We start from the raw sequence: 27698 nt of genomic DNA on the forward strand, positions 1-27698 counted from the left end.
GCTGTGTTTCTGGGCAACACCACAGACAGGATGGCTGCAGCACTAGCCTGCTTAATGGCCCATTAAGGAAATTCACAGGTACAATGAGCCCAGGGGGAGAAACTAGTGATATATCTGATGAGTCACCAGTCACTCATGTGACCCTGGACTCCATCTTATTTCTGTAAATTTCCACAAGCAGCAGGGCAAAGGCTAAAGGACATAAAAGGCAGCTGCACCACATCCATTTTGTCTGCAGTCGCCAGTCTTCAGTCAGTCTTCACCTACCTCTGGATCAACTCAACTACAATTTAACTGAAGCTGTGAAACAAAGAACTGGGTGTATACCAGAGGGATTATACAAGCCTGCAAACTCCACAATTCTACTAGAAACCTGATATATATGGACTTTCAAATTATTTGTATGTATGTGATTGCTTTAATCCTTTAACATTTCTCTTATAGTTTTTCTTTTTATAATAAACCTTTAGTTTTAGTTACTAAAGGATTGGCTGGCAACATGGTATTTTGGGTAAGATCCAAACTTACATTGATTTGGTACTGTGGCTGAACCTTTGAGGTCAGGAGAAACCTTTTTGGTGAAGAGCATAGAGTTTTAAATAACTGGTCTCTTTACTGGACCTAATGGCTAATTGGGAGCCAGAAACTGAAATGCAGTAAAGGGGGCTGTGTATATTTTTATTTTAGCTTCTTGCTAACCGGTGTGGGGAATCAGAAGCATTGTTTGTGGCTGGTTAGGAAGTCTGACTTCAGTGTCACCCACCAGTGTTGGGAGAATCTGCTTTCCTTTTACAGCCTGCCCTGACCTTGGCATTTTCAGGGGGCTACCCTATGCATGGACGGGTCACACCCCAGAAGGGGGGAGGGGAGGCTGGATAGTGACCTGACTGCAGGGCCAAGTCATGAAGAGGGAGCACTTCAAATCACAAAGAGAGAGAGGGACTGCAGTGAAACCAGCCAATGATGGGTGCAGTATGGGGGCAAAAGCTAATTCCCAGATCTAGCCACAAAGAGGTGCACCTGCAATAAGTGGAGCCCTTTACAGGTGCTTAATGTGTTCTCTGCAGTGCTATCTGTCATAGCAACTTTAGGTTTGGTGGTGACATCATTTGCAAAAATGTAGTCCAGTCTTTTATAGTATAGGCAGGTGGTAGAAGCATTATGGGAAATTTTGTCCTGGTTTCTTGTCTTCAGATACTTTCTGCTTGAACAACTTTACTTTGACTTGGCACTTGGACCAACTCCAGGAATGCCCCTGTGTTACATATGACAGTATTTGGCAGTATCCTGGGCAAATCTTAAGGAATTAAATTAAACCTTACTGAAATACCATTTAATAACTGTGGAGTTCATTCTGTTAGAAAATGCAAATGTTTATATACTATTATGGTATTGTATGGAACTTCTTTAGCAGAAAGACAGTATTAATGTAATATCTGGGAGATGTTAGGAATTTCAAAGGCTTTTTTGGGACAATACATGTGAAGCAGATTTCCTACCAAATACTTGGGGGTAAGGGGAATGCAAATGACCTATTTTGAATCCATCCTTTTGAAGCTATGCCTTGGGGTGTAACCTTAGGTTTTAGTGTTCCCATTTTGTAATTTAAAAATAAAGAATAAAACAAAACTGAATTATTTAAGGTTCAAGCCTCCAGGATGGTTACAGATCATTTAATGTAGTGGAGAACTCTGAATGATGCAGTGAGTGATAAAATTAAAAACTTCATTTGATATAAAAGTTAGTTAAGCAAACAGGCATTACAATGAATATACCCATACTCTGCATTTATACTCGTATTCTAAAATGAAATGATGCATTTAGGGGTGATCAGCCCCTCAATGAGGAGAATGGATATAATCCTTTCTCTAATGATACCTTGATGGTGGATGGTGAGCCTATCTAAAATCCGCAGCATACTACCCTTTTTATAATCAATTATAATAATATCCCATAATTAATTAGCATTAAATCCACCTTTTACCATATCTATATTTATGCTAGCTTAATTAAATATTTTCAACTTTCTGATTGGTTATTCAACATTAAACATCATCCTAACAATATTGATAGCATTTTCCAAAACACAAAAGTTTTATCTAAAACACGTTTTTAAAAAAACATTTAGGGCCAAAACATGTTTACAGCATGGCTGGGGGTTATGTCCTAACTTATCTTAACGTGCCTCTTAATTGTCTCACTTCACTTTACTCATATTTTACCAGCCTATTTTTAGGAAATAGGTTGTTGGGCCTAATTACATTTCAACTTTTCTACATAAACATAAGTAACATCTCTATATGCTACAAATCCCTCCCTCCCCCATGGGGTCATTAGTGATGAGGTGATGGATAAATCCTTATCAATAAATTGACTTAGGTAATATTTAAAAGGTTTAGTATTCTTATTTAAATTAAACACATTTCTTTTCTATCCAGCAAATTTTGTAATTTGTGTTCCAATTTTGGAATTGGTACTTTAAACTTCAGAATAAATTGTTCTACTAAATCCTGACAATCAGGTGTAGATTCAATTATGGTGTCATTAACAAATATAGGTATTGAAGAAATTGCTGTATGACTGATCATTAAATGCATCCTAGGATTAAAACAAAAATTTGGATATTTAGTAATGCATCTCATTTCACCATAATAAAACTCATTTCTGTCAGTCACTACACAATAGTGTCTGTTACTTTCACAGGACAGCTTCTGCATAGGCATCTTCCGCTTTGTCAGTTACACTAGACATGAAGTTGAAAGATCTGGTTCTTCTGACGTGCTTTTGTACCGCTCCTCTTGGCCAGAAACAGGTGTGAGTATTTCAAACACATTACAGCGACAGACATAGTAAGCTCTTTTTTACAGAACAACAGACAATCTGTGGTTCTTTCCATGTTTGTAGCTCACAATGATGTACTGCCAAGAGAGGTACACTCAGTCTCTCTAAATGTCTTCTTGGAGATGGTTTTAGATTGAGTGGTTGCTAAATCATCAAATATGAATAACCTTTCCTTGTGGGTTTCTTTATTCAATATGTCTTCTGTTTTAAAATTCTTTAGTATCTTTACTTGTATGTATTTCCACATTACAAATGTTTCAAACTTGTTTAAATCTAACTTTACACCAGCAAAATACATACCCAACATACACTCTAGGGCATGATTCACAACCAAAGCAATTTCATTAGTCCGTGGTGTAAAAGAAACACCACCCCGTATGGATATTAAATGTCCTTTGGATCGGATATATCTCTTCATACTCCAGTTGCTCTGATTCTGAAAGTGCAGAAAGCTGTCTTCTATTCCAGTCAAAGCAAACCAGACTGCCTGGTTAACTCCCCAAGCCCCCCTCGAGAGTTTACTCAAAAGTTTGTAAACAGTCCAAGGATAATGTCTTCATTTGCAGGATAGGTCTCGGATATGGTTTGGTCTCTGAAACTGGAGACCATGGATTAGCAGTCCAAAGTCGAAGGCTGCTCAGCAAAAGGAGGAGAAACGCCATCTAGTGCCGCATCCTATGCAGTGACTGGATCCTCTGTGGCTGCTTAGGATGTCAACTTTGTGTGGTGTACTTGCAAAAAGGAATACTTTTTCTGTTACAGGTTTAATTGATTTGCATGATACACCTTGTCCACTTGTTTCCTTCCTTTATAGATCTGGGCTTTGCACACAGAAGAATTCAATTTACTAATAATATAATAAGGACCAGTTCACCTGTGACATAGGTTATGCGGTGGTTTAACACACGCTAGTAGTGTAGCCTGGTCACCAGCTTCCCATGTGTTTTTTCTCTGACCTTCATCAAAATAGGTGTTGGCGTTTTCCCCTGCTTTCCCCAGTCTGGCTGCTACTTGCAAATGCACCTGACATAGGTGGTCCTACAGTAATTGCAGGTAAACGTCCATTTTTATTTCCTCAATTTGGATGGGACTTGCTTGCCACATTAAATGTTCAAGAAGCCTCATTTTCTTTCCAGCCATAACTTTAAATGGGGAGCAGCCAATAGAGGAGGTTGAAGTGGGCTCACAAAGCCATCAAAATTAGGGGCATTAACACGTCCCGGTTTTTCCTCAACATTATTTTAATTGTACGATTTGTTTATTCCACCGTCCCAGGTGAGGGTGATATAGGATGTGAAGGCTCTGTTGATTCCCAGCAAAGCCAGACAGGACTTAAAAATGTCTCTGGTGAAGAAAGGATCTTGGTCTGATTCCCCTTGCACTGGCAATCATCGAATATTAGGGTTAGAAGGGGCCTCAGGAGGTCATCTAGTCCAGTCCCCAGTGAGAAAACACATGCTGTATTAGAATTTTAGCTGAGGCTAAAATTGGTTTGCAAGGGGAAAGCTTCCACCTATTTAGAAAAGGAACCAATCCTCACAAACAAATTTTTTTCCTTCTGAGTAATTGGCAGGGGTCCTACAAAATTGTTTTGTAAGGTATACCAAAGACCTCTATGCTTTTGTGATCTTAAAATAGTATTTCTTCCTGGTGTGAGATTATCTTGAGCACAAACAAGACAAGACTGGCAATATTCATGAATATCTTCCCTCATAGCGAGCCACCATCCTAGAGTGAACAACTGTTGGAGGGTCTTTTCCGTTCCCTGATGTCCTCCCAGGAGGACATCATGAACCCAACAGATGAGCTCTTTTCTTAGAGCTATAGGTGTCAGCCACAAAGGAACAGCATCTTTGGTATACGTTCAGATCCATCAACTATTTCAACACTTCCTTCAAAGGATTTGAAGGGTGAATTCTCAGGCAGAGGATTATTCCCAATCCAATCTCTTCCTACAACTCCTGGGGATGTTAACCTATGCATTTATTAAATATTCTGACTGAAAACCTGATCCTGTTTCTTAAGGTCTTATAGCTCTGGAATAACATCCTGAACCTTTTCCTTTAAGGAGGCCACAGGTGCTAGATTAAGGACGTTTTACTGTAATTTGATTACACACCCACAGATCTTTTCCTGCTGCCCCTTACTTAGCCAGCCAATCTGGTTACTGCTTTTGGATGGTACATTAAAACTGACCCATTTAAGCCTTAACCTTTTTAACAAAAGGGGGCTTTTATAAACAAAAGGCTAGCTCAACTATATTAGATACTAAAAATGGGGTATTTTATGATGGAGCCATCAGTAGAAATAAAGCCATTTTGTAAGCTAGACGGGTAAAAATTCTGGTAAGGCAGTTGCACACCCACACAGAGTCTGAACACAGCATAACTGCATAATCTTCCAACTATGCATATTTCTTTGGGACATGACTCATGTAATTCTGGAATCACATGGGGTTCTTTCCCCAAATCTTTTATTACTATTTGACAAATCCACTTTAGTCAAATCTAAAATTAAGCTGTGCTTCACCAGAAAATCTGCCCCCAACAGGCTCTGTGGTTCTGGTAATGGTGCCAGAGTGAACACATGAGTCCTGCATTCATCTCCTATGGGGGCTATCAATGGGCTTGACAGCCTTATTTTAACAGGCTGTTTTGATAGATCTCGAGACATAACTCCTCTTCCTGCCACTGGTGACTTGGCTGGGTGAAGGTCATATAATACAGATACATTTGCACCTGTATCAACAATAAATGTTACCTTGTAACCCCTTAGGAGAGCTGATACAGTTAGTTTCCCTGCTCTGTCTGTACCTAAGGAGGCCATTATATGACGTGATGGGGTCTGGTGGCGTGGTTGTGAATGTGTATATTCTCCCCCCGACACTTTGTTTCTGGAGCCACAGGCATGGTTAACTGGTCGAGAAAACCAGATCTCACATTCCATTAGAGAAGAGGAAGCTACTGGATTTCTGTTTAGAGTGTCTCTGGAGTCTTCCTCATTAGGATCCAGTTACTTGTATAACCACTTCAATTCCTTCACTTGAGCTACAGAGGCAACATTCATACGGTGAATTTTTGCCACCATGTCATCCATTGATTCAATGAATCAGATTGGGCAGTGGCCCACAAGCTCCACTCCCAAACGACTGAGGAGATTTTGAATCTTATTTAATGAAGGATTAGGGTTTTAACAGGGCTTAGGTCCAGAAGAGTGTTTCTGTGCTCTAAACTCCTCGTTTTTAAACCTTGGCAGGGACCCATGTTAGGGCGGACTGGGAGCATTTCCTTAGTCTGAGACGGAGAAGGCTCAAACCTCCACTCCGTTGGACAAGGTTTGGTTGCAGGAGCATGGCTGGGTCCTTCTACCCAAACAACTCCTGCTGCAGCTACAGGAAGCTTTCTGTCCTTACCCCTGGTTGGCTGTTCAGTCTCTTCAATGACTATCTCAGCAGCTTTGGCCATCAGCTCCAGCACCTGGGTCAGTGTTGATTCCTTGTTCACGTGCAAACCTACTTTCTTTTTAATAACAGGCAAAACATTCTTATTTAATAGATCTACTTATTCAGGAGAGCCAACATCTTGCATGGTAGTGCTATCCCAGGCTGCAGGTACCTTTTCATGGTAGGCATGAGGAGATTCCTCTTTCTTTTAATATTTGCTAACTGTTTGATTCCAGCCTGTCTTGGATATAAAATCTGTTCCGATTTGTCCAGTATTTCAGCAAAATCCTTATCTCCTGACTGAAAATGTGGTGGGAGAGCATACAACCAATGAAGGATCCACTGTCATTTGCAAAACCTTAAATCGATACCTATTATCTGATTGAAACATGTGATTATTACTCACAATTCTCCTAGCGTGCAGAGTAATTACATCACCCTTTTTGAACTGACCAACATTTTTAAATACCAAATCCAGTGTTTTAATATCCACTACTGCTACAGGACAGCGTTCATCATCTGATCACTTGGGATCTTTCCTGTCAGCTTTTGAGCGACAACTGTTTAATGCCCTATCTGGGGAAGATAGGCTGGGGATTGAAAATGAGACACGTAGCCTTGCACTGTACCAAATTCTGCATACAAAGGGTTGCAAAATCAATTCCTGTTCTACCTAGCTAGCAATGCTCTTGCTGTTTCACAAACTGTAGTAGATTGCACGATGCTTTGTTCAGCAATGTTAAAAATCTCATAATTTGAAGGGAAGGAGTATTTGGTGCTGCTAACACTTTACCCTGTCTTTGATCCTGTGGACTGTCCACTCTAAAATCTGGAACAGAAACTCCTGTTGCTCCAGCAACAAAATCACAGGTCTTATCACAAATCAAACTGTTCACACCTGAACTGCTCTCTGTGTCAAAGTTTATGTGCTTTCTTAGTCTGAGTTCTGGAGCTGGTCAACACTCTATTATACTTTTGTCCCGGTTCCTCCTCTGGCTTATCTTCCAGTGAAAGCAGAGCCACAGCTTTTTAGTCTCTGACAAGTCTTCCCTAAAACACTGAATATCGTCCTTCTTTTCTAAAAACATCCAATCATTCTCTAACAGAGTGTCTGTACTAAAAGTCTGGCTCCCTTCACATAAAACAACATGAAATTCAGCCAGCTCCCGCTGTGTGCTTGTGTTGTGAATCTCTTAACACTTGGGCACGATCCTGTTCAGATTCATTAGATGTTTTAACAGGGAAGTCTTTTGCCTGGTTTGTAATATTTTTAATCTCCCTTGTAACTAATTTGTGCTGCTCTACTTTTTGCCTAAACTGTATCTATAAAGCAGTAACAACAATCAATCATTGCTGCTTTCTTTAAATCTTTGCTATTAACTTTCTGGTTATTACCCTTTCTTTAAACAAAGTACACACAAACCCCAAGGGATCTTGCTGGTGTGCTGCATTTACCGGGGTGTCTAGACCTCTCCCATGACTGGCAATATGAGACTTAATAAAAGTCATTCAAATTATTTGTTTACTTTGGAACCCAAACATATTAAATATGTTAATGCCCTTAGGGCATTCTTGTACCTCTAGATGCTGAAGAGGCATCCCCCACTCAGTACAGTTACTAGTGTAAAAAGTGGTTTCTTTAATATTATGTACTCTTTGCACATTAAAACCCATATGTGGGCAACTGACTCAATTTCTCTAATATCCGTTTAACTCTGTGGACTCTCTTTGAGCTGGAATCAATGTAGGTGGAGGACAGGTGCACAATCATCCCCATCCCTCTTAATGCAATCACTAGTAGATGTTTCCTTGTGATCCCCTTTGGATTCTTTTGGGAATCAAAGGGTAGGTGCTCAATCACCGAATCATTGCCCAATACCTGTATTCGTGTCTTAAGTCAGCCTGGACTGGAATCAATTTATTTTTTTGATGGAGGAAAAAAGCACTGTTCATTTTCCAAGCACCTGTTAGATTACCAGAATTAAGGTGCACAAACATCTTTCAGATACACTTCTTAGGGTCTTCAGTATTTTTTCTAGACTGGAAGTGATAAATCACCTTTCAGACACCCTTATTGGGGGTCTTTGGCTTCTCTGTGAGCCAGAATTAATGAGAGGGCAGGAAATGTGGTCAACCCTCTCCCCAGTCTTGATTTAAAGATATCAAGTTAACCTGGTGCAATTTTTGTGTATAGAGCCCAGTGGATTGTCTAGTTCATCCTTCGAGAAAGGGGTGTGTGTGGCTTTCTCAGACTGTATGCTTTCATAGCCCAGTTTTTTTATCTGTTGTTACAAACTGCTGCTTTGGTTTGTTTTTGTTTCCCCCCCCTTCCTGCTTTTGGTTGGCATTAACTCTGACACTCGTATAATACCACCTTTTTGCTAAATTGTATCTCAGTAGTCACATTTAAAAACGGAGAATGTGGTAGAGATGGCATTCTTTGAGGTCTGTACATGAACACCTGGTCTAGTTTTACCTGCATGTCTTTTAACAAAAGAGTTGCTCTTTAATACTGAAGATATTTCCTTGCTGACTGAGGATGACCATGAATTTTTGCTTTTTGAAGTTTGTGTTATGCTGTTGTTTTGCATGATGCATTTGACACGTTTGTAAGATTTGTTTTTCTTTTCAGGTAAACCTAAATTTCAAGGATGGTGACCAACCCCTTGGCATGTGTCAAGAAAAATACATATGAGAGAGCTAAATAAAGACTAAGGTATGAGTGATTTATCAAGTAACAAATCTGAAAGGATTTGGAAGTTGTTAAATTCTGTAGTAAAGTCCTCATGTTCTCTTGAATGAATCCTAGAAGGGCTGGAAGGGATTTCGAGAGGTCATCAAGTCCAGCGCCTGGCACTGAGGCAGGATCAGGTTAAACACCCTGTTCTTAAAAACCTCCAGTGATGGAGGATTGCACATCCTCCCTTGGAAGCTTAGCCCAGTGCTTAACTATCTTCTACTTAAAAATTTTTTCCTCATATTTAACCTAAATCTCCTTTGCTGCACACTTAACCCAATTACTACTTGTCCTGCCTTCAGAATCTATGCATTATGTCCCATTCCTCAGAAATTTTTATTTTTTTCCCAAACTTTTTTTCTGTAACTTTGTCCCTAGAAAAGCTCAGCTCTGCTACAGCAGTTGGCTGTTTGTTTTTGATTAAATGTTAAGATTTCAAAAACGTTTCTTCTAAAAAAAATAAATTAAATTAAAAAAAAAAATAGCATGGAGTGTAGAAATAAACATGCAACCTTCCTAGCTGAACAGAGAGTGAACTTGGGGGTAGTTGTGGGGGGATTCTGATTCTTCTTTCACCTTTAACAAGGCAAACCATCTGCAGTTGCTTAGATCAGCGCGTCCCAAAGTGCGATTAGTGGAAAACTGGCAGATCAGATGGTGGTGCTGTTTCCAGCTGATAAAAACAGAATTGATGAGGGAGACTACATTAAAAGCAATGTGTGATTAATTTAGCTAAAATGCAGAAATACTTCCTTATCACTTGGAAGGGAAGGGGTTATCATAATGGAAAGGAGCAAGGCACTTGGAAGCTGGCTAACAGCAGATGGGTTGGGAAAAGGTTTGGCAGATAAAGAGACTAATTCTAAAAGAAAGAGGAAAGCAGGCCTATGAGTTGGGGGCAAAGAGGGCAATTTGGAGTGGCTGGATACAGGCCAGTTTCAGGCCTTCAGCATTGTAGGGTCTGCTGGTCAGCAGTGTTTTTTTTTTTTTTTTTTTTGTCAGAGTAACCTTCAGAGGAAGCTTCTATTAGCTGAGCTTCGTTATACACACTAATGCATTCACAAACTGGGCTATGCATCTTCTCCAGCACCTACCTGGAGCATGCACATTAAACTGGCCATCAGGATGTTTAGACTTGAAATTAGACACAGCTATCACATCCAGGAAAATCTGGGCCCTATTATTACTACTAGTGCTTGTCCTCCAATCTGTATCTGGGAAGTTAAAATCTCCCATAATCACACAGTTCCCTAACCATCAGAGGAGTGCAGTTCTGGAACAGCCTTCTAAGGGGAGTAGTGGGGGCAAAAAACCTAGCTGGTTTCAAAACTGAGCTTGATAAATGTATGGAGGGGATGGTATGATGGGACAGTCTAGTTTGGCAATTGACTGATATTTGACTAGTGGTGGTAGATATGCCAATGGCCTATGATGGAACATTTGATGAGGTGGGTTCTGAGTTATTACAGAGAATTCTTTCTTGGGTGTTTGGCTGGTGAGTCTTGCCCATATACTCAGGGTTTAACTGATCGCCATATTTGGGGTTGGGAAAGAATTTCCCCGCAGGGCAGATTGGCAAAGGGTCTTTGGGTTTTTTGCCTTCCTCTGTAGCATGGGGCATGGCTCACTTGGTGGTGGATTCTCTGTACCTTTAAATTCTCTAAACCATGATTTGAGGACTTTAATAACTCAGTCATAGGTCAGGTCTATTACAGAAGTGAGTGGTTGACGTTCTGTGGCCTGCATTGTGCAGGAGGTTGGACTAGATCAGGGGTGGGGAACCTTTTTTCTGCCAAGGGCCTGATGGTGGTACGCGGAAGACAGCTGAGTGTCCACCGCCGAATTCCCCCCCGCCGCCGAAAAGGGGCAAACGGCGGCAGGGTTTCGGCGGCAGGCACTGCCCTCCCCCCACGGAACCCCGCCGCCGAATTCCCCCCCACTGCCAGGGCCACACCAAATGATTTCGGCCCGTGGGCTGGACCAAATGATTTCGCGGGCCTTATACGTCCCGCAGGCCGGACGTTCCCCACCTCTGGACTAGATGATCATAATGGTCCCTTCTGACCTTAGAATCTATGAGTCTCAGTCTAAAAACAGTTAATACTTCCCAATGCATTGTAAAATTTTATATCTGAGCTGTTTGAAGTTTGAACTGACAGCATGTTTAATATATTCCAAGTCTGTCTGGAAGTCTGCTTTTTCATATGTACATCCTTTTCTATTTGTTTGTTTACTTTATTTATCCTGTAAAACACCTCGATATGTTGTATAACAAAATTAAGTTATTTTAAAATAATCTTCCATATAAGGATTGCATAACTGGCAAGACTGGCTATAACCAGAAATGTTTTGAAGATTACCTGTGAAACTTGATATGTTAATATATATATATATATATATATATATATATATATATATATAATTTTAATAAAATAAAAAGGCATAGAACGTGCCATGTTGCTAATAGAAACCTGCAACTCTGAACAGTGAAAGCCTACTTATCTTTCCTTTGGAAATCCAGACATGCAAAGTTACACAACCAAAACACATACAAGATTAGTGCTGTAAAATGTCTTGTCTGCTACCTCTTGAATATATAGTCCTGAATACTTAATAATGGGAAGCAAATGTAGGAACAGCCCTCTTCATCTTAGATTTGCACTGGAGACAGCCTCCAAAAGAAAATTATAAACTTGTCCACACAAGTTCTGCAAGTTCTGCTACTTGCACTACATTGTCATAGTTAAAACAGCAAAAAAACAAACAAACAAACAAAAAAACTGTAATATAGAAGCAGTTATACTGGTAATTGAAATAAGCTATCCTGGTATAAGGCATCTTTATACCGGTATAATTGTGTCTCCACTAGGGCTTTCAATAGCATAACTGGCAGATAAATCACACTTCTTACTCATATAGGTACACCAGTTAAAAAGTGTAGACCACCCCTATGTATGGACCTGTGATTTAAAACTTTTAGAGAAAGGCGCTAGGTCAACACACATGCTTCTCTTCCCCAAAGGGATGAATACTCTTTTTCTTAGTTCCTTTGCAATTGTTCTAGGATCAATAAGTATCATGGGTGTAATACAGAATAAAGTGTACAGTGCACTTTGAACACTTTTAGCATGTTAATGAAATATCTTGTTTTCTCTCTAGCAAAACATGACACCTCCATTGTGGTTCATTTGCTGTATAATTCCTTTTGTTTCTTCATTCAATGCTGGTAAGTCAAATGTTTATTAGTAACTGAATTATTTCTAAAATGAGTTAAATAATACACGAGTTAAATAATAGCACAACAGAGAAGGCTGTCTCACACTCCACCATACCAGAAGAGTGTGCGTATTAATTTGATGCCCTTTCTAGGGTTGCACCAAAGATGATGTGGACTGCATTGGCCTGACAGACTTTATAAATGTATCAAAATGTAAACCGTACAAATATAGAGGGAAAGTTTAAAAAAAAAAAAAAAAAAAAAAATCTCAATCTTTCTTAGAAGTACTTAGCTCTAAAATTAAAATGGCCTTTTTATAATAGCGCTGTTTACTGCCTAGCATGTGCCCACCTCAGGTGTGCAGTATTTTAGCACACCAGTGGTGGTAATGATCATCCATATAAGTGATTGTGCTTTGGGGCTTACTCAGAATGTCATGGACAATGATAGCTGTGCACCTATTAGTAGGCAATTCCTGGCTCCAGTCATAGGTAGGCATGCTTTGAATCTTGTTTTTTTGGGCTGGGGATTGCAGGGTTGGAGACTGAATTTGTAATCTTCTCATCATGGTCACTTAGAAGTCACAACTCTCCTTAACTCCTGTCACAGTGAAGAATGTCTTTCATTGGCAATGGAGCTGTAAGGACTCTTTAGGTAAGGCCCTCCCAAATTCCTGGCTATGAAAAATGTCAGACTGTGAAATCTGGTCTCCCCTGTGAAATCTGCAGAGGAGGAGCAGGGCTGGGGGCACCCCAGCTTGGCCTCCTACCATGTGCCAGGCTCCAGCAGCTAATCCTGAAGGGATGGGACTTCCTCTTCACCTGCAGGGGCTGTTTCCAGGGCCAGGTCAGACTCACCTCTGGAGACCTCCTCCAGCTGTGGGAAGCTCCACATCCCTGTTCCGCTTCCTGCCCCTATTGCTCCCCAGCAGCAGTGGGAGGAGTCACTGTTACAGGTTACAGAAGTGGAGCTTTCTGCATTTGGGGTAGGTTCCCGGAGGAGGTTCTGACCCAGCCCCGGGAATGACCTGGTGCCCTGCCCACCAAAAAGTGATGACCCCTCCCCCATACCATCTGACCTTCACATCTGTGCTGCCCGCTGCTCTCCAGCTGCCCAGCTCTGAAGGCAGCGCCTCGGTCAGCAGCGGTGCAGAAATAAGGGTGGCAATACTGTGACCTCCCTACAATAGCCTTGCCCAACCCTCCCTCTTTTGGGTCGGGACCCCCATGGTTATAATGCTGTGAAATTTTAGAGGTAAATATCTGAAACTGTGAAATTGATGAAATTACATCTGAGGAAGTGGGTTACAGCGCAGGAAAGCTTATGCCTGCATAAATTAAATTTGTTAGTCTTTAAAGTGCTACAGGACTCTCCTTGTTTTTGCTGTATCCAGACTAACATGGCTACCCCTCTGGAACTTTTCAACGTGAAATTGATGATTTTTAAAATCCTATGACTGGTGAAATTGACCAAAATGGATTCTGACTTTGGTAGGGCCCCACCTATGGATAGAAATTCTGTTTATTATCTGTTTGTAAATTGGCAAGTGGGAAATTGTAATGTTAAGGTTCTAGGCAGTAAAATAAGGACATGGGTTTCATCTTTAAAAATGCAACTCTGGATTTGTATAGCAGTTCAGTACGTCCTGGGTTTAGAAGATTTCGGTAAGGCTCGATTTTTGTAAAGTGCTTTTGGTGTTACAAATGTATGAAAAAGCATGAAAGCTTGTGAAATCAACTCTGTGGTCAACTGACCTGCTCTGTTTATATGGCCGTGGTAAATTGACCTCTTAAAAATGTTAAGTAGAATGACAGAGATTCTACATCTGCATACCTATCTTCAGTTGCAGGCTGAATCCTTGCAGTCCCTGTCCTTTTGCCAGTGTATGTGCTTTGCCTTCAATAATTACGGCTGTGTAACAACTTAAATCTTGCTTACGTGTGGCATATTGTATGGTGTAACGCTCACAGCAATGGTTGCCATATTAAATCAAAATCTGGAAGTGTGGGGGGGACATGGCAACTTTCAGGATTGTGTACAGGATGTATATACTAAAACCGAAGACTATTTGATCTGAACAGTTGACTTGCTCCTGACCTCATCTGGATCGTGTTATGTGATGCCGGTTCAGATCTTTGTCTGGTTTCTTGATTATCATGTTCTTCAGTGCCAGAAACCACCACTGAAATGTCCTCTCCAGCCTGGATTTGATCCCACTAGGTCAAAATTGAGTCACATTGGCTGGAGCATTGTAGGAAAAATATGCCTTGCAATTGCCTGTACTGCACTTATTGTGGATGGTTTCCATATTGCCAATCTAGTACTAAAAATTCACTGCTTTTCTATAATTAGAAAGAACAGGAAAATTACATTCTGAAGATCATAGAGTTCAATGAATTTGACATATCTTTACATACCACGCTTTATGTTGATGCTACTGGAGTTAAATATATCTGTTGTATGACCACCAATTTTAAAGGGTGTTGTGTGACTTAAAGTTTGTAAAAGTTTTTAAGACCTCAAATGGAAGGTGCTAAACAAATGCAAAACAATAATATAAAATTGTTATTGAACAATAACTCATCAGTCTTGTATCTTTGTAACTGAATAATTTAAATGATCTCTTCCAATAAAATTAAGGAAAAATTACCAAAACCCCCTCCCTCCCAAAAACCAAAATTTTTATTGACACTTTCTAATTTTTTTTTTTTTTTTTTAAGAACAAAGCAAGCTGTCTAGTCATTTCGTACTTGTAGGAGAGCCTACTGCTATCAGATGTCAAATAGCTAAAATTCCAGCACTTCACTCTGACTACAATGTGACTTGGTATAGAAATGATACACCAATAACTACAGACATAAGTTACAGAATCCATCAGCGAGATAACTGGCTCTGGTTTATCCCTGCAACTTTAAAAGATTCAGGATTTTATGAATGTAACATAAGGTAAGGGCCTGTATTTTTAGAAATGTTTCTAGATACAAAATTGTTCTACAAAAAGGGAAAAATGATCATATAAAATACAAAAATGTATTTTCATGTTAATCTAGTGTATAGAAACTTTTCTTTTTCATATTTGTATGGAAGCAGTTAGACAGCTTTTCAGCTCTGCTTTTGATAATATACTGAAATATCTGAGTTTCTTCCATTCTAGTAGAATTTGGCTTAAAATTATACTTAACACTTGTCCAGTGGTTTTTCATCAAAATGCTTCAGAACTATTAACTAATTGAATTTTTTTGGAAGTGTAAATTTGTAAGAATGCTTTTTAACTGTATTGGAGTTAATGAATCACTTCAGATTTCTTTTTATAGTCTGTTTCTGACAGACAATAAAACAGTTGTGCTTTCTTGGTTTGATTAATTTAATCAGGGGACTGAAGTGTGGTGGTGGGGTGTATTTAGTCTAGTCATTGTAGCAAAACATTTTAAAAAGAATATCTATCTATGGTAGTTTTACATGTCTCACTAAATACCATTTTAAAGTATGAATTAAAATAGTAACCACAAAAGTAGATACAACTTACTGAAAAATCAAGGCACCATGTCATGCAAACATCTTTGCCAAATAATCTGTAGGCTTTTATTTTTTTTAAGAGGCCAGATAGTGGATGATTGGAATATATTTCATCCTAAACTAAAGAGCCAGGACTATAGGAGGAAAGAAGGAAGTAAAGCAGTTCTTCTCATCTTCCTTTGGGATTTAAAAATCCCACTTCTCCTTACTTCATAGGGTGGCAACACCTTTTTTTGTTCATAGGACTCTGCCTACATTAGAATTTTATATATTAGAAATAAAGCCTAAAATTCATTCTGTACCAACAGGATTTTTTTCCAAAAAGCACAGCAGTGGGTGGGCAGAAGTTCTCCTTTTCACCCTGATGTTCACGTTGCGCACTGGCTATCATCAACATAAGCTTTTCAAGTAGCCTGATCCAGAGTGCACTGCTGTAATATAACATCTGTGTCAAAAGGCAAGAATTATGGTCACCAGGTTACCATGCTCAAAGCTTGAACTTCTAATTTATGCCCCTGATCTAGGCTGTCTGTCACCTTAAACTTTGAAGTGGCAAACTCATCAAAAATGAGGAAGCATTGGGCTGGGAGGGAGTACAACTCTTTCATACCTTGTCAAACAATCCAGTTGGTCTTGCCCAGTTTCTAATGACTCACTTTTGAGTTTTGCCAATACATTCTGTTAGGCACCTCTTATTTCCACCATTATGTGGGAAGAAAAGTATATAAATGGGTTCTGATTGCATAACAGGATGTAACTCAAATCTTATCTTAAAAAAGAATGTTCAAGTGCATTTAGCTGATGGGCATTAGACATATTTCTCAAGCCTCTTTTAAACCTGTCCAACTTTCAACACATGGAATATGCAAACAAAAGGAGATTAATATAACTTTTAAAACTTATAACCCCTTTCTTTTTGAGAGATCCTCTAAACCAGTGGTTCCTAACCCATGGCCTGCAAGCCAAAAGTGGTCCGCAGCATCTTTCAGAGTGGCCCACGGCTCCCCTCCCGCTGCCTGCAAAAGGGAGCTGCTGCCTAAGTATCCAGGCAGAGTACGTTGCTGGTGCAGGCTCCTTGCTGTAGCGAAGGGGATGGGAGATCAGTGTTCCCCTCCCCTTGGCTGTAACAGGTAGCATGGTAAAACGCTTCACCTTGGTCCCTAGGTGCTGGGGTCCCTGCTGGAGCTGGGAGGGAGAGAGGGATGGGGAGCACTGATCTCCCATCCCCCTGGCTGCAGAAGGGAGCCACTGCCTTGGGACCCAGGTGGAGAACATGGTTTCTCTGCTGCAGCCAGGGAGACGGGAGATCCTCCTTGCTGAACTCCTTACCTCTGGCTGCAGTGGGGAGGAGAGGGGCTGCTGGTGGAGACTGGTGGCCCTTCTGGGTTGTAAAAATTGTATTTGTGGCCCTCGAGCCAAAAAGGTTGAGAATTACTCCTCTGAACTTTAACTCTGACAAGCACAGAGTATAGAAACCAAGAATGAACAAGAACACTCATATTCCACTTGTTTAGGATTGTGGTCTGCGGTAGTCATTTTACAGATATCACTAACATGGACAGGGAGATGTGTCAGTATCTTCACAACTTCCTCAGTTAAAATTGTTTCACCTTGGGATCCATGCTTTGTGTGTAATTTAATTGGATTCAAAAGCAGTTTCTTTCTTCTGCTGAGAGTTAAACAGCACATTGTTCATGAACTGTAAATTTAAGGATTTTTAGCTCTGAGATTACTAGCAACCCACTTGAGTTGAAGGAGTTTATTCTTACTCTTTAAGTGACCTATCCCTCTCAATGACAAAGCTCTTAACCTCTTTCCTTCCAATTTCTTATTACATTTTCAAACTCGTGGAAATACTAAAAGTAAACCATAAAACAGAAATTTTAGCCTGATTTTGTAAAAATTGTCTTTTAAACTTGATCATGTTTCTCTCCTTTGAATTATTTTTCAGACTACTTAGTGATTTTAGGTGAGTTGGAGAAAGGGATCAGTCACTTCACAAAACCCTTTAACACCGATCAGCAATGGTGTAGACTCTGGCCAAGATTTTTAAAAATGGCTACCTTTTAAATCTGGATTTAGGAGCCCAATTTGACTCATTTTTGATAATCTTGACATCTGGCTGAGGTCTCATTTGTACCTTTTCAGTCAAGCCTGACATGCATTATTGTGGACATGGGAAATACTATTACTGATCCAATTTGTTGCTCTTCTCATTACAGGAGTTCTGACAGCTCTGACAAAGAATATATACAACTGAAAGTTTTCAAGAACGATGATGGCTTATGTTTTAATAGAGAAACTATGTATGAACAAAAAGTGTTTATGTCAATTGGTGGAAAGATTACATGTCCTGATATGGAATATTTTAATGATGAAAATAATACCGCATCTGAAATACAGTGGTATAAGGTACTGTGAATATGTATTTTCCCAGTAAAATTTCCTATCATATAATTTAACACATTAGTAAAATAACTGTGCATGGTATTGAGAAAAGATAAGAATTTTTTCTGTGTAATGTGAATGGGTATCTAACTTGTCAACTCTATTGGAATATTATGGGAAACATAATAAGAATGGGCTTACATTTACTTTAGAAAATAAATCCCAACTCCCCTATTTTTTCCAAAGCATATTCTATTAATTCCAGAGCCTACTTTTTCACTTCCATGAAGGAGGACTGAGTTCTACTGTGGTCTACTATAGTGTAGGTAGAAAGCACTTAGGCATTTAACTGTACTGCAGAAGATATGTCAGCCAGCTAAGAAACATCACTAATATATGCTGTAAAGGTTAAATATCTGGATAGATGTCCCAACTAGAGCTGGCTAAAATGTTTTGGACCACTTCCCCTCCCTCCCTCCCCCCCACTGAAAAACATATTTGAGTCAACCGAAACATTTCACAAATTTGTGTTGAATTCACTGAATTGTTTCATCTGGGGGGAAAAGTTTCATTTGACTTTTTCAGAATGAAATGTTTTGACTTTTCAATTCAAAATTACTTTTGTTTTCGAACATTACTCCTATTTTATTTTTCTTTTTAAAAAATAATTTTAAAAAAATCCTCTAACAAAACATTTCACTTTAGGTCTCGACAATGTCTCTTAAAATACATTATTCTATTGTCTGTGTTTCAGTGTCAAAGCTCTGTACGTAAATTGGCAGTTTTAAAAAATCCATAATAAACTTGGAAACTCCCTTGACATATTCAGAGAATATTTAGTAGTATATACACCTGGGGCAGGGAATTGCATCTTATATGGTTCAAATAACACTTTTTTGGGCAAATCATTTAATAATCAGTATTGTATTAGTACTCCTAAATCACAGCTATTTTTGCTTTATTTAGGAATGTAAGCCTGGATTACTGGAGGACAACAGATTTTACTCTTCTAAGGGTGATGTCTATCTTATGATTAATAATGTAACTACGCATGACCAAGGAAACTACACATGCCAAACAACGTATACCTATATGGGAGAACAATATAACATTTCACGATCCATTTATGTAGATATTGAAGGTATTGTATTCTGATTAAAAAAAAAAAAATCTTTAGCTCTCCTGTGTTAAAGTTTGTTTAATAGAGCTAGTTGTTAGCATGTCACAGTACTGCTAATCTTGAGAATTCTTGCACCTTCAAAAAGTGCAGCTGGCTTGTAACATTTAAAGGCATTGAAACTTTTCTAAAATTTATTCTTCCCCAAACTATTAGAAATAAACTACAATAGAATTTTGTTTTGGAACATTTACTCTTTCCTCTAGATGTATTTTGGATCAAATTAAAGCTTGCAATCTCCTTGTGGAAAAAGTTTTACCACATGCAGTCGAAAAAACCCTGGACTCGAAGTCTGTTTCTGTGTGAGGAGAGGGGTGAGAGACCCTCTGGCTATTCCTAATTTCTACTATGCTATTGATGAAATTTAAACTGCTAGAATCCATACTCTGTGTACCTGGTGTAACAGAGTAAATGACATTCAGGATTTAAAGTGTATGACTTGTCACTCTTGCCAGCACACTTCCAAAATAATTTTGTTGGTACTGTAGTATTTTATTTTACTGAAGCCAATGCCATATAATTGTGCACGTGTTTCAATGTCTCAGTACACAGTTATAGAAGAGGTGACGTGATGATGGTGATATAGGGAAGTGTCACTTGTTCTTACCACTATGTAAGTAGTTGAGGACAAACGATGATCACTATTCAGCGAGAATAGGCCATAATCTGCATAGTATTTTTACACTTCAGGAATTCACTTGGATCCCTCTGACTCTTTAGATGGGCATATAAAACAGATTCACTGCCCCAGTGAGAGCACATGAGTCCTGACTGTGAACAATAAGAGGAAATCGTCTTTGGCAAGCCTATCAACAATTCTGTTTAAAACGAAAAATCAAGAGTGTATCTGTGCAGATATGGAAATAATTTAGGGCATGTTGTCTTTTTAGCTTTGACATCTAGAAATATTGCAAAGAACTTACCCCAAAAGACATACAAACCCAAAATAATCCACCATCAGATGGGGGCAAGTCCAGTGTCAAGTAGCACAAAACCTGTATTTGCTGAGGTAGGAATGTTGCTGGATCAGCAACTACTTCTAAAATGTTGAATGGCATTGCTGGCCAGAAACATCTTTTTCCTCTGCATCTGGCTGCACATTTTTGGTCTCCTCTTTCAAAGCCAGTCCTTATTGAACTAAATTTATGCCTCTTAGATTTATGGACTAAACTACCACAGTGTGGCTTTTTTGGGGCCACACAAGATGCACTTGAAGATTACTGCAGGCACAAAATGTGTCATCTTGACTGCCTTGGTGGTGGTGGTGGTAGGCAATGGGAACACACTCTACCAGTTCTTCAACAGTTCACTTATTCCCTATTTGCTTTTGGGTGCAATTTAAGGTATTGACTTCAGGTACTTGATATATGGGATACTGCCTATCCCTGTGGTTTGCCACAGCATTTGAAGTTAGTTTAGTATTCAGCCAAACTCCTAGTTTAATCTGGGATGCTTCCATTGGAGTATTCTTGACTCTAGAATTAGCTCCTTCAGCTGATCCAACAAAGCCTGTAAATACACATACATACAAATGTGTCTCTTCTCAGATATGTACAAAGCCTAGTATTCTGTCCAAAAGGTTGACCCTGTTTTGTTGACCTTTTGGACAGAATACTAGGCTTTGTACATATCTGAGAAGAGACACATTTGTATGTATGTGTATTTACAGGCTTCCTGAGACATGTGGAAGACAGTATTTTGTAAACTTAAAATATAATAGATATCTCAGTGTAACTCCTAAGATATTTGAGATCTTATCTCTGTCTTGCACAGAGGTACAAGTGCTTTCTTGTGATTGCTTTCAGCTTTTCTGCTTTATATGGGAAGGGAGATAGGAAAAGGGACAGAACGCTGACTCAGAAGGATGTGGATGGGAAATATAGCAGCAGATATGGGAAAGGAGAGTTGGGTGGGTTTAATACCTTTTTTTTTTTAAATTTGCAGAGAGAAGGATAGAGCTGGGAAAATACTCTGATTTGGCAAATACTCTTGGGCTTCAAAATCTTTTGCCAGATTTTTGATCAAGTCAAAATCTCAAATATTTGTGAACCAAAAAAAAGTTTTTTGGTTTTTTTTTGATCTGGGTCAATCAAAACATGTTATTTACATTTCAATCTTTTTACTTTAACTTTTTTAGTCTAATTAACTTAAAATTAACTTAAAATAATTCTGAACTAAATAACTAGAAGTTTTCATTTAAAAAATGTAAAAACAAAGCATTTTGGCAACTGGTGAAGTTTTGTTCAAGTCAGGAAATTCTAAACTGACCCTATTTCACAAATAGTTTCAGTTGTGACAAATCAACATTTTTTTAAGAATAAACATTTTGTCGAAACATTTCCGACCAGCTCTAGTGCCAGCCTGCAGGATACAGGACTCAATGTCCCATTAAGAAACCTAGTTGCTTGGGAAGCAGATCTGCCCAACTTCAAGCTTTTGGCTAGAGATATTCTGGCATTCAGGCCTCATTTACAGCTTCCCAATCTTCCTGCTGACATCTTTGGCATTTGGCAGGCTCCCAGTAGGTAGTGGGAGCAGATTTGACTTGAGAACAGATGACATTGCCAGTCTCTTGCTTACTCTCATTTAGTTCCTCCCCTCTCCCTCTGTGAGGGAGGTAGGTAGATCTGAAGAGAGAACGCTGACTGGCCATCAGAGAAAAGGAGGAAATCTCAGCCACTGTCCTAGCAGCAGCACCAGCTGTTGCTGAGAAGGAGAGCATGATGTCTAAAGAACAATGGTTGAGGGGAAAAGAAATTAAGGATGGCAGGGAGAAAAAATTGATGGGTTTGGGGAGTTGATGGTTATTGTGGAGGGACTTTTGTGTGGTGGAATGTCCACAAAGGAGTTTTATGCATAAAACCAATTTAAAAAAAAAAAAAAAAAAAAAAAGGCAGCACCACAAAATTTCTGTTCCTCTCCGTGGATATCATGAAAGCAAACCTGCTGGGAAACTATTTCTTATGGTTTGGCTAATCAGATTGCTTGCAGGAACTGGCTAGAACCACTATTGGTGTAGAGGGAGAGGTGTCTGGGCATAAAACAGCTGACTGCAACAAAATCACTACTAGCTACATTAGTACTTTTGCAATAAAAAGTTAGTTCCTAACGTTGTGCTTCCATCAAACCTAAAATGACTGACTGACACACTTCAAGAAATACCATGAAAATAACTGTTCTCAAGCAGACTTTTTTTGGGAGATGAAACTTTCATCTTCACTGTTTTTGATTTGCTGATCTCTTGATTTAGATACTTGCATAACATAGGTTGGTATGGGATAAGAGCCTAAATAGAATAGGCTTTTGGCGGTGGTGAGAACAACTATTACTTACTAGAGACCGACCATGATTGATAAAGCAGACAATACAATACAATTCCTGCCTACTGTATACTAGAAACTCTTGTCCAGACATTATTTTACCTAAAGAGATAAAACATACATGAAACATAGATTTGTGGTGAACAACCAAGAGGTCAGTGAAATATCCTCTCGGTCCCCCTCTTTCTCATCATCCTTGTGAGTATCATGAGAAATTTTTGGTATTTGGCTTCCTATAGCTTTATTCCTACACATCTGAGAATATTTGCATATTTACAGATAAGGTGAAACTTGTGCTCAGTTTGATCCTAGAGTGAAATCCTTTAACCAAATAATAGCAAATCTATAATTACAGATACTGGAAATATTGAAATGACCTTTATGTACATTAATATTCAATACATAGTAACATCACTGTTGTCTACCAATAAAACAAAACCATTGTAAAGCTAGTAGCGTAGCAGTTGCAGTAGCTGGGGTAATGACCATTGGTTGTAAACATCTTTTTTAAATTTTTTGTTAGAGGGGCCAAAGAAGACACCACCAGAGTTCATTTATCCAAAAAACCATTCGATAGAAGTAGAAATGGGTAAGTAGTTGCCTTGTAACAAATCATTAATAATAGAATTGAATGGCTGGACGGGACCTCGATAAGTCTTCTAGTCCTTATGCTGAGGCAGGACTAAGTATTATCTAGGTCATCCCCTGATAGGTGTTTGGACATTTTAAAGAACAGGTTAGACAATGATGGAGATTCCACAACCTCCCTAGGTAACTTGTTCCAGTGCTTGACTACCCTTACAGTTAGGAAGCTTTTCCTAATGCCTAATTTAAATCTCCTTTGCTGTAATTTAAGTTCGTTACTTCTTGTCTTGTCCTCAGCGGATAAGGAGAACAATTTATTACCCTCTTGTTTATAACAATTTTTATGTATTTGAAGACTTATCATGTCTGCGCTCAGTCTTCTCTTCTCCAGACTAAACAAACCCAATTTTTTTCAATCTTTCTTCATAGGTCATGTTTTCTAGATCTTTAATCATTTTTGTTCTTTGAAATTTGTCCACATTTTTCCTGAAGAGTGCTGTTCAGAACTGGACATAGTTGTCCAGTTGAGGCCTTATCAGTGCTGAGTAGAGCGGAAGAATTACTTCTTGTGTCTTGCTTACAACACGCCTGCTAATACATTCTAGAATGATGTTTGCTTTTTTTGCAACAGTGTTAATATTGACTCATATTTAGTTTGATTCGCTATAACCTCCAGATCCTTTTCTGCTGTATTCCTTCCTAGACAGTAATTTCCCATTTTATATTTGTGCAATTGATTATTCCTTCCTAAATGGAGTACTTTGCATTTGTCCTTACTGATTTTCATCCTATTTATTTCAGACCATTTCTCCAGTTTGTCAAGATCATTTTGAATTCTAATCCTGCACTCCAAGTGCTTGCAATCCCCCATCCCAGCTTGGTATCATAATAGCAATCTGGTAAAACCAGTGGAATCCTGGCTCTATTGAGGTCGATGGCAAAACTGTCATTTGTAGAGCCAGGATCATACCCCAGGAGTTGAGGATTTCTAAAAGTCAGATGACAATTCTACTTTGACTGCTTGCCCATATGCATTTTACTCTTGGGGCACACGCACACCTCATATGCTCAAGGTAAGTGTCTTTTGGCCAGCAATGCCCATAGGGGGAAGTGTATGTACCTGTAGAGTGTTCTACACAGCAACTAGACACCCGTGGCTGGCTCGGGTTGTGGGGCTGTTTCACTGCTGTGTAGATGCCTGGGCTGGAGCCCGGGCTCTAGGACCCTGCGAGACCTCGTGCTTTTGTACTGAGGGCATAAAGGCTGGAGCGGGTCCAGCTGCCACTCAATTCCTTCTCACCACCTGTGGCTGTGAGTTGGAGCTCTTCAGTCATCTTGAAGCTTCTTTTTCATAATTGCTATAGTTAATTGTGTATATATTAATGTCCAGATTAGTGTTAGTTCTAGATGGGTAGGGTAGATGTCCATTGGCAAACCTGAGATAAATTATTGGTATTCGGAAGTTTTTCCTTCTGTATGTTGTTTTTTCTCAGATTGAATTTTATTCCTGGCCCCAGGATTTAGTGATGCCCCATTCTAAATCACACAGCCTCAGAATCTATCAATCTGTGAGGCAGCACTTGGGATTCATGACAGATGCACCAGATACCTCTTTTGTCTTGGGAAAGCCCATATTCCTGACATATGCTTGGTATGCAAATCCTTTTCTAAAAGGACTTAAAGGTTGGGGAGATGTTATCTGCAAAAATCTAGGGCACCACACCTATTCCCTACCGAGGACTCAAGGCATGACCCAGTTAATTTAGGTACCTCCACCTTTTCCCTACCAAGGGCTTGGGGTGTAAGGCACCTACCCTTACCCATGGGGCTCAGGGAAAAACCTGGTCACTTTAAGTACCCACCCCTACCCCTGGGGCCTGACGGGTCTGCAGGATCTTTTCCCAGTGAAAGAGCCTTACACAGCTGTGCTCTAAACATCTATTTATTAGCTACACACACACAGAATACATATGCCAAGCAAATCTGTTATGCTCACCACTCCCAATATACAGACAAACTTCAGCCGATGGCCAGTCAGAATCCAATCGTCTGGGTTGCCGGTGATACCTCTGCACGTCATGGTCATGCAGAGAGGTAAGAGTTCTGGCAGCTTGATGTTGAACTGAAGTCCAGTGATGGTTCCCAAAGAGCATTGTTTTCCATTTCCATTATTTTGGTAAAACTAGCTACCTCCTTTGATCCTACTAAACCTATCCATTATCCCTTAGATAACACAATTTAAGTAATCACACACTAGCATCTATGTTTCTAAGACCATTCCCACTTTAGATTCAGTTATGACTTTAAACAAAGTCATCATACAAAAAGGAGCATCGCTTCTCTGGGAAAAGCCAGGGTAGATCCTCTAAGGAGCAGTCCCCGTAAGAAGTCTTCAGTCACCTCACTGCTCCCATTCTAACGAGACTTCATTGCCCAATCTGGGTGCTACAGGAGCTCTAAGGGAGCATGGTAACTAGGGCTCTGGTGCGATATTGGGAATCAAAGTTAACTGCCTCCAGTACAGAGGCCGCAGCACTAGGGGTTAACTCAATACTGAGTGCTTTGACTCCGGCTATTATGGCATTAGCCTCATTGGTACTGCTCATCTTGATGCTACTTTCTTCAGCACCAAGTGTGTCAGTACTGCACATGTCCATACCATCAACCCTGATATTCTCTTCTCCTGCACTGAGGTTTGTAGCATGGTCCCTGTTGATACTGAGAACGTATGTAGTACTGAGGGATCTCCACCTCTTGAAGGAGTCAGAATCTATTGTGCTCTCCACTGGGCTAAACATTTCTATCATGGTACTGGATGCTCAAGGCCTCATTGTCCAGATTATCTCCCCAGTGCAGATGGCCTTTAGAATTACTGTACAAATTTAGCACTCTGATTTTAGGAGTGCCCCTCTCCATCACACACTCCCTGCCCACCAAAAAAGACTGGAATGCTTATTTTCATTTTCTGACTCACAATACAGTGGGAAGGGATCCCATACTTACTGTCCAAGGGCCCCTTCTTATGATACTATGACTCTGAGAGGGAATCAAGGGCTTTAGTTATGAGAAGATCTCACATGGGATGTGGGAGTAGGCATATACCCTAATACCTTTCTTTGTGCCCTCGCCGCTTTTCCAAACAATGTTCCAATGTGACTCTATTGGAACCCCTGTGGTCTGCACCTCCCAGGACATCACACTTCTGCACCACCTCCTAGAATGAGAACCTCCTGCCCTATACGTTCCCAGGAACCTAGGATGTCTCAGATTGCAACCTATGAATTTGAGCCCCATGACGAGTTCTCTGAGGAGGAGCTCCCTCAAGCTGAGGGTCGGGCAATTTCTGAGGCTGTACTGTCCTGACCCTGGGATGAGATGATGATCCTCTCTAGACCATCTCACCTGTATGACAACAAGAGCTTTCAAAATCTGCCCAGACATATAGCTTAGTCCCCCGAGAAACTGATGTAAGAGGTACAAAATCCTCCCAAATAGTTGGAGATTCTCTGACCAGTTGGCACTTCCCATTGGAACCTGATAAACATATATGGCAGGCACCGTAGGGATAAATTTTCACTTAAACCTCATTGCAAGTTCTTACCAAAAAGATTTATGGGCTTCCTTTTAAACCAAGTGATTAATTTACCAATGTTCATCCCAAAATCACGTATTAATCCTAGGGTGGCTAGGCTGCACACCTTTGAGGTTGGCAAGGCCCTGTTCTTTTACTTACAAAGAACAAAATCCTTCAGGATTTCCTCATAACCATTTATTTTTTGCATTTCTATATTTTCCTGAGAGAAGTTATATCAGCCCAGAGGCTTTCCAAGTCGGTTTTGTGATGTAGTAAGAGCTGTTATGAATTAGCTAGTTTAGATCCCCCAACTCAGATTAGGGCTTGCTCCACTATGTCTTGGACAGCTTCTGCAGCTTCTGTGTTAAGTGTATCCATTTCAGCTACTTGAAATTCAAGCCATATTTTTACCAAACAATGTTCCTTGGTAGAAGCACCGAGGTCTAATGCTGCTTTTGGCAGAACTGTACTGCAATCTTTGTTTAAGCAGACTCTGGGCACCTACTTCTTTCCATCAGGTTATTGCTTGTGAGTCACCAAGAGTGGAATACTTATGGACAAGCACTCACAAAAGAATTACTTACTTTACAGAAACAGGAGTTCTTGAGATGCATTGTCCATATGTATTCCATGACATGCCCTCCTTCCCTGCTGCTGTGGAGTTCTGTAACATCTGGATTCTGCAGTAGCAAAGGAATTGAGTGACAGTTGGACCTGCACTGCCCTTTATGCTTTCGGTACAGGAGCACTGGGACACTCAGGATGCATGCACAGCCCCAATGGACATTGCTGGCCAAAAGACTCTAGTCTCAAGCACAGGGAGAGCGTGCGCACCAAAAGCGCAATACATATGGACAACACACCTCTAAGAACTACAGTTGCTGTAATGTAAGTCATTGTC

The 27698-nt window shown here is 39.9% G+C and overlaps 1 protein-coding gene across 5 annotated transcripts in view; it reads left to right on the plus strand.

The window, feature by feature from the left end:
* The window catches only part of LOC137163397 (interleukin-1 receptor type 1-like), a 70730-nt gene that overhangs the window by 27546 nt on the left and 15486 nt on the right, over positions 1-27698 (plus strand). For 3 of the 5 annotated variants that reach the window (XM_067563583.1, XM_067563580.1, XM_067563581.1), the window contains 6 exons: positions 8916-8999; positions 12180-12246; positions 14958-15183; positions 17976-18165; positions 19108-19282; positions 23162-23227. In XM_067563583.1, the coding sequence (XP_067419684.1) occupies positions 12186-12246; positions 14958-15183; positions 17976-18165; positions 19108-19282; positions 23162-23227 (718 nt within the window). In that variant the 5' untranslated portion in view covers positions 8916-8999; positions 12180-12185. Of the gene's footprint in view, positions 1-2703; positions 2815-8915; positions 9000-12179; positions 12247-14957; positions 15184-17975; positions 18166-19107; positions 19283-23161; positions 23228-27698 lie in introns of all 5 variants that reach the window. The other 2 variants (XM_067563579.1, XM_067563582.1) reach the window with 1 other exon arrangement.

The sequence above is a fragment of the Emydura macquarii genome, unplaced genomic scaffold, assembly GCF_026122565.2.
Source record: "Emydura macquarii macquarii isolate MOO-44397 ecotype Brisbane River unplaced genomic scaffold, CSIRO-AGI_Emac_v2 contig_2531, whole genome shotgun sequence".
NCBI classification, from domain to species: Eukaryota; Metazoa; Chordata; order Testudines; family Chelidae; genus Emydura; species Emydura macquarii.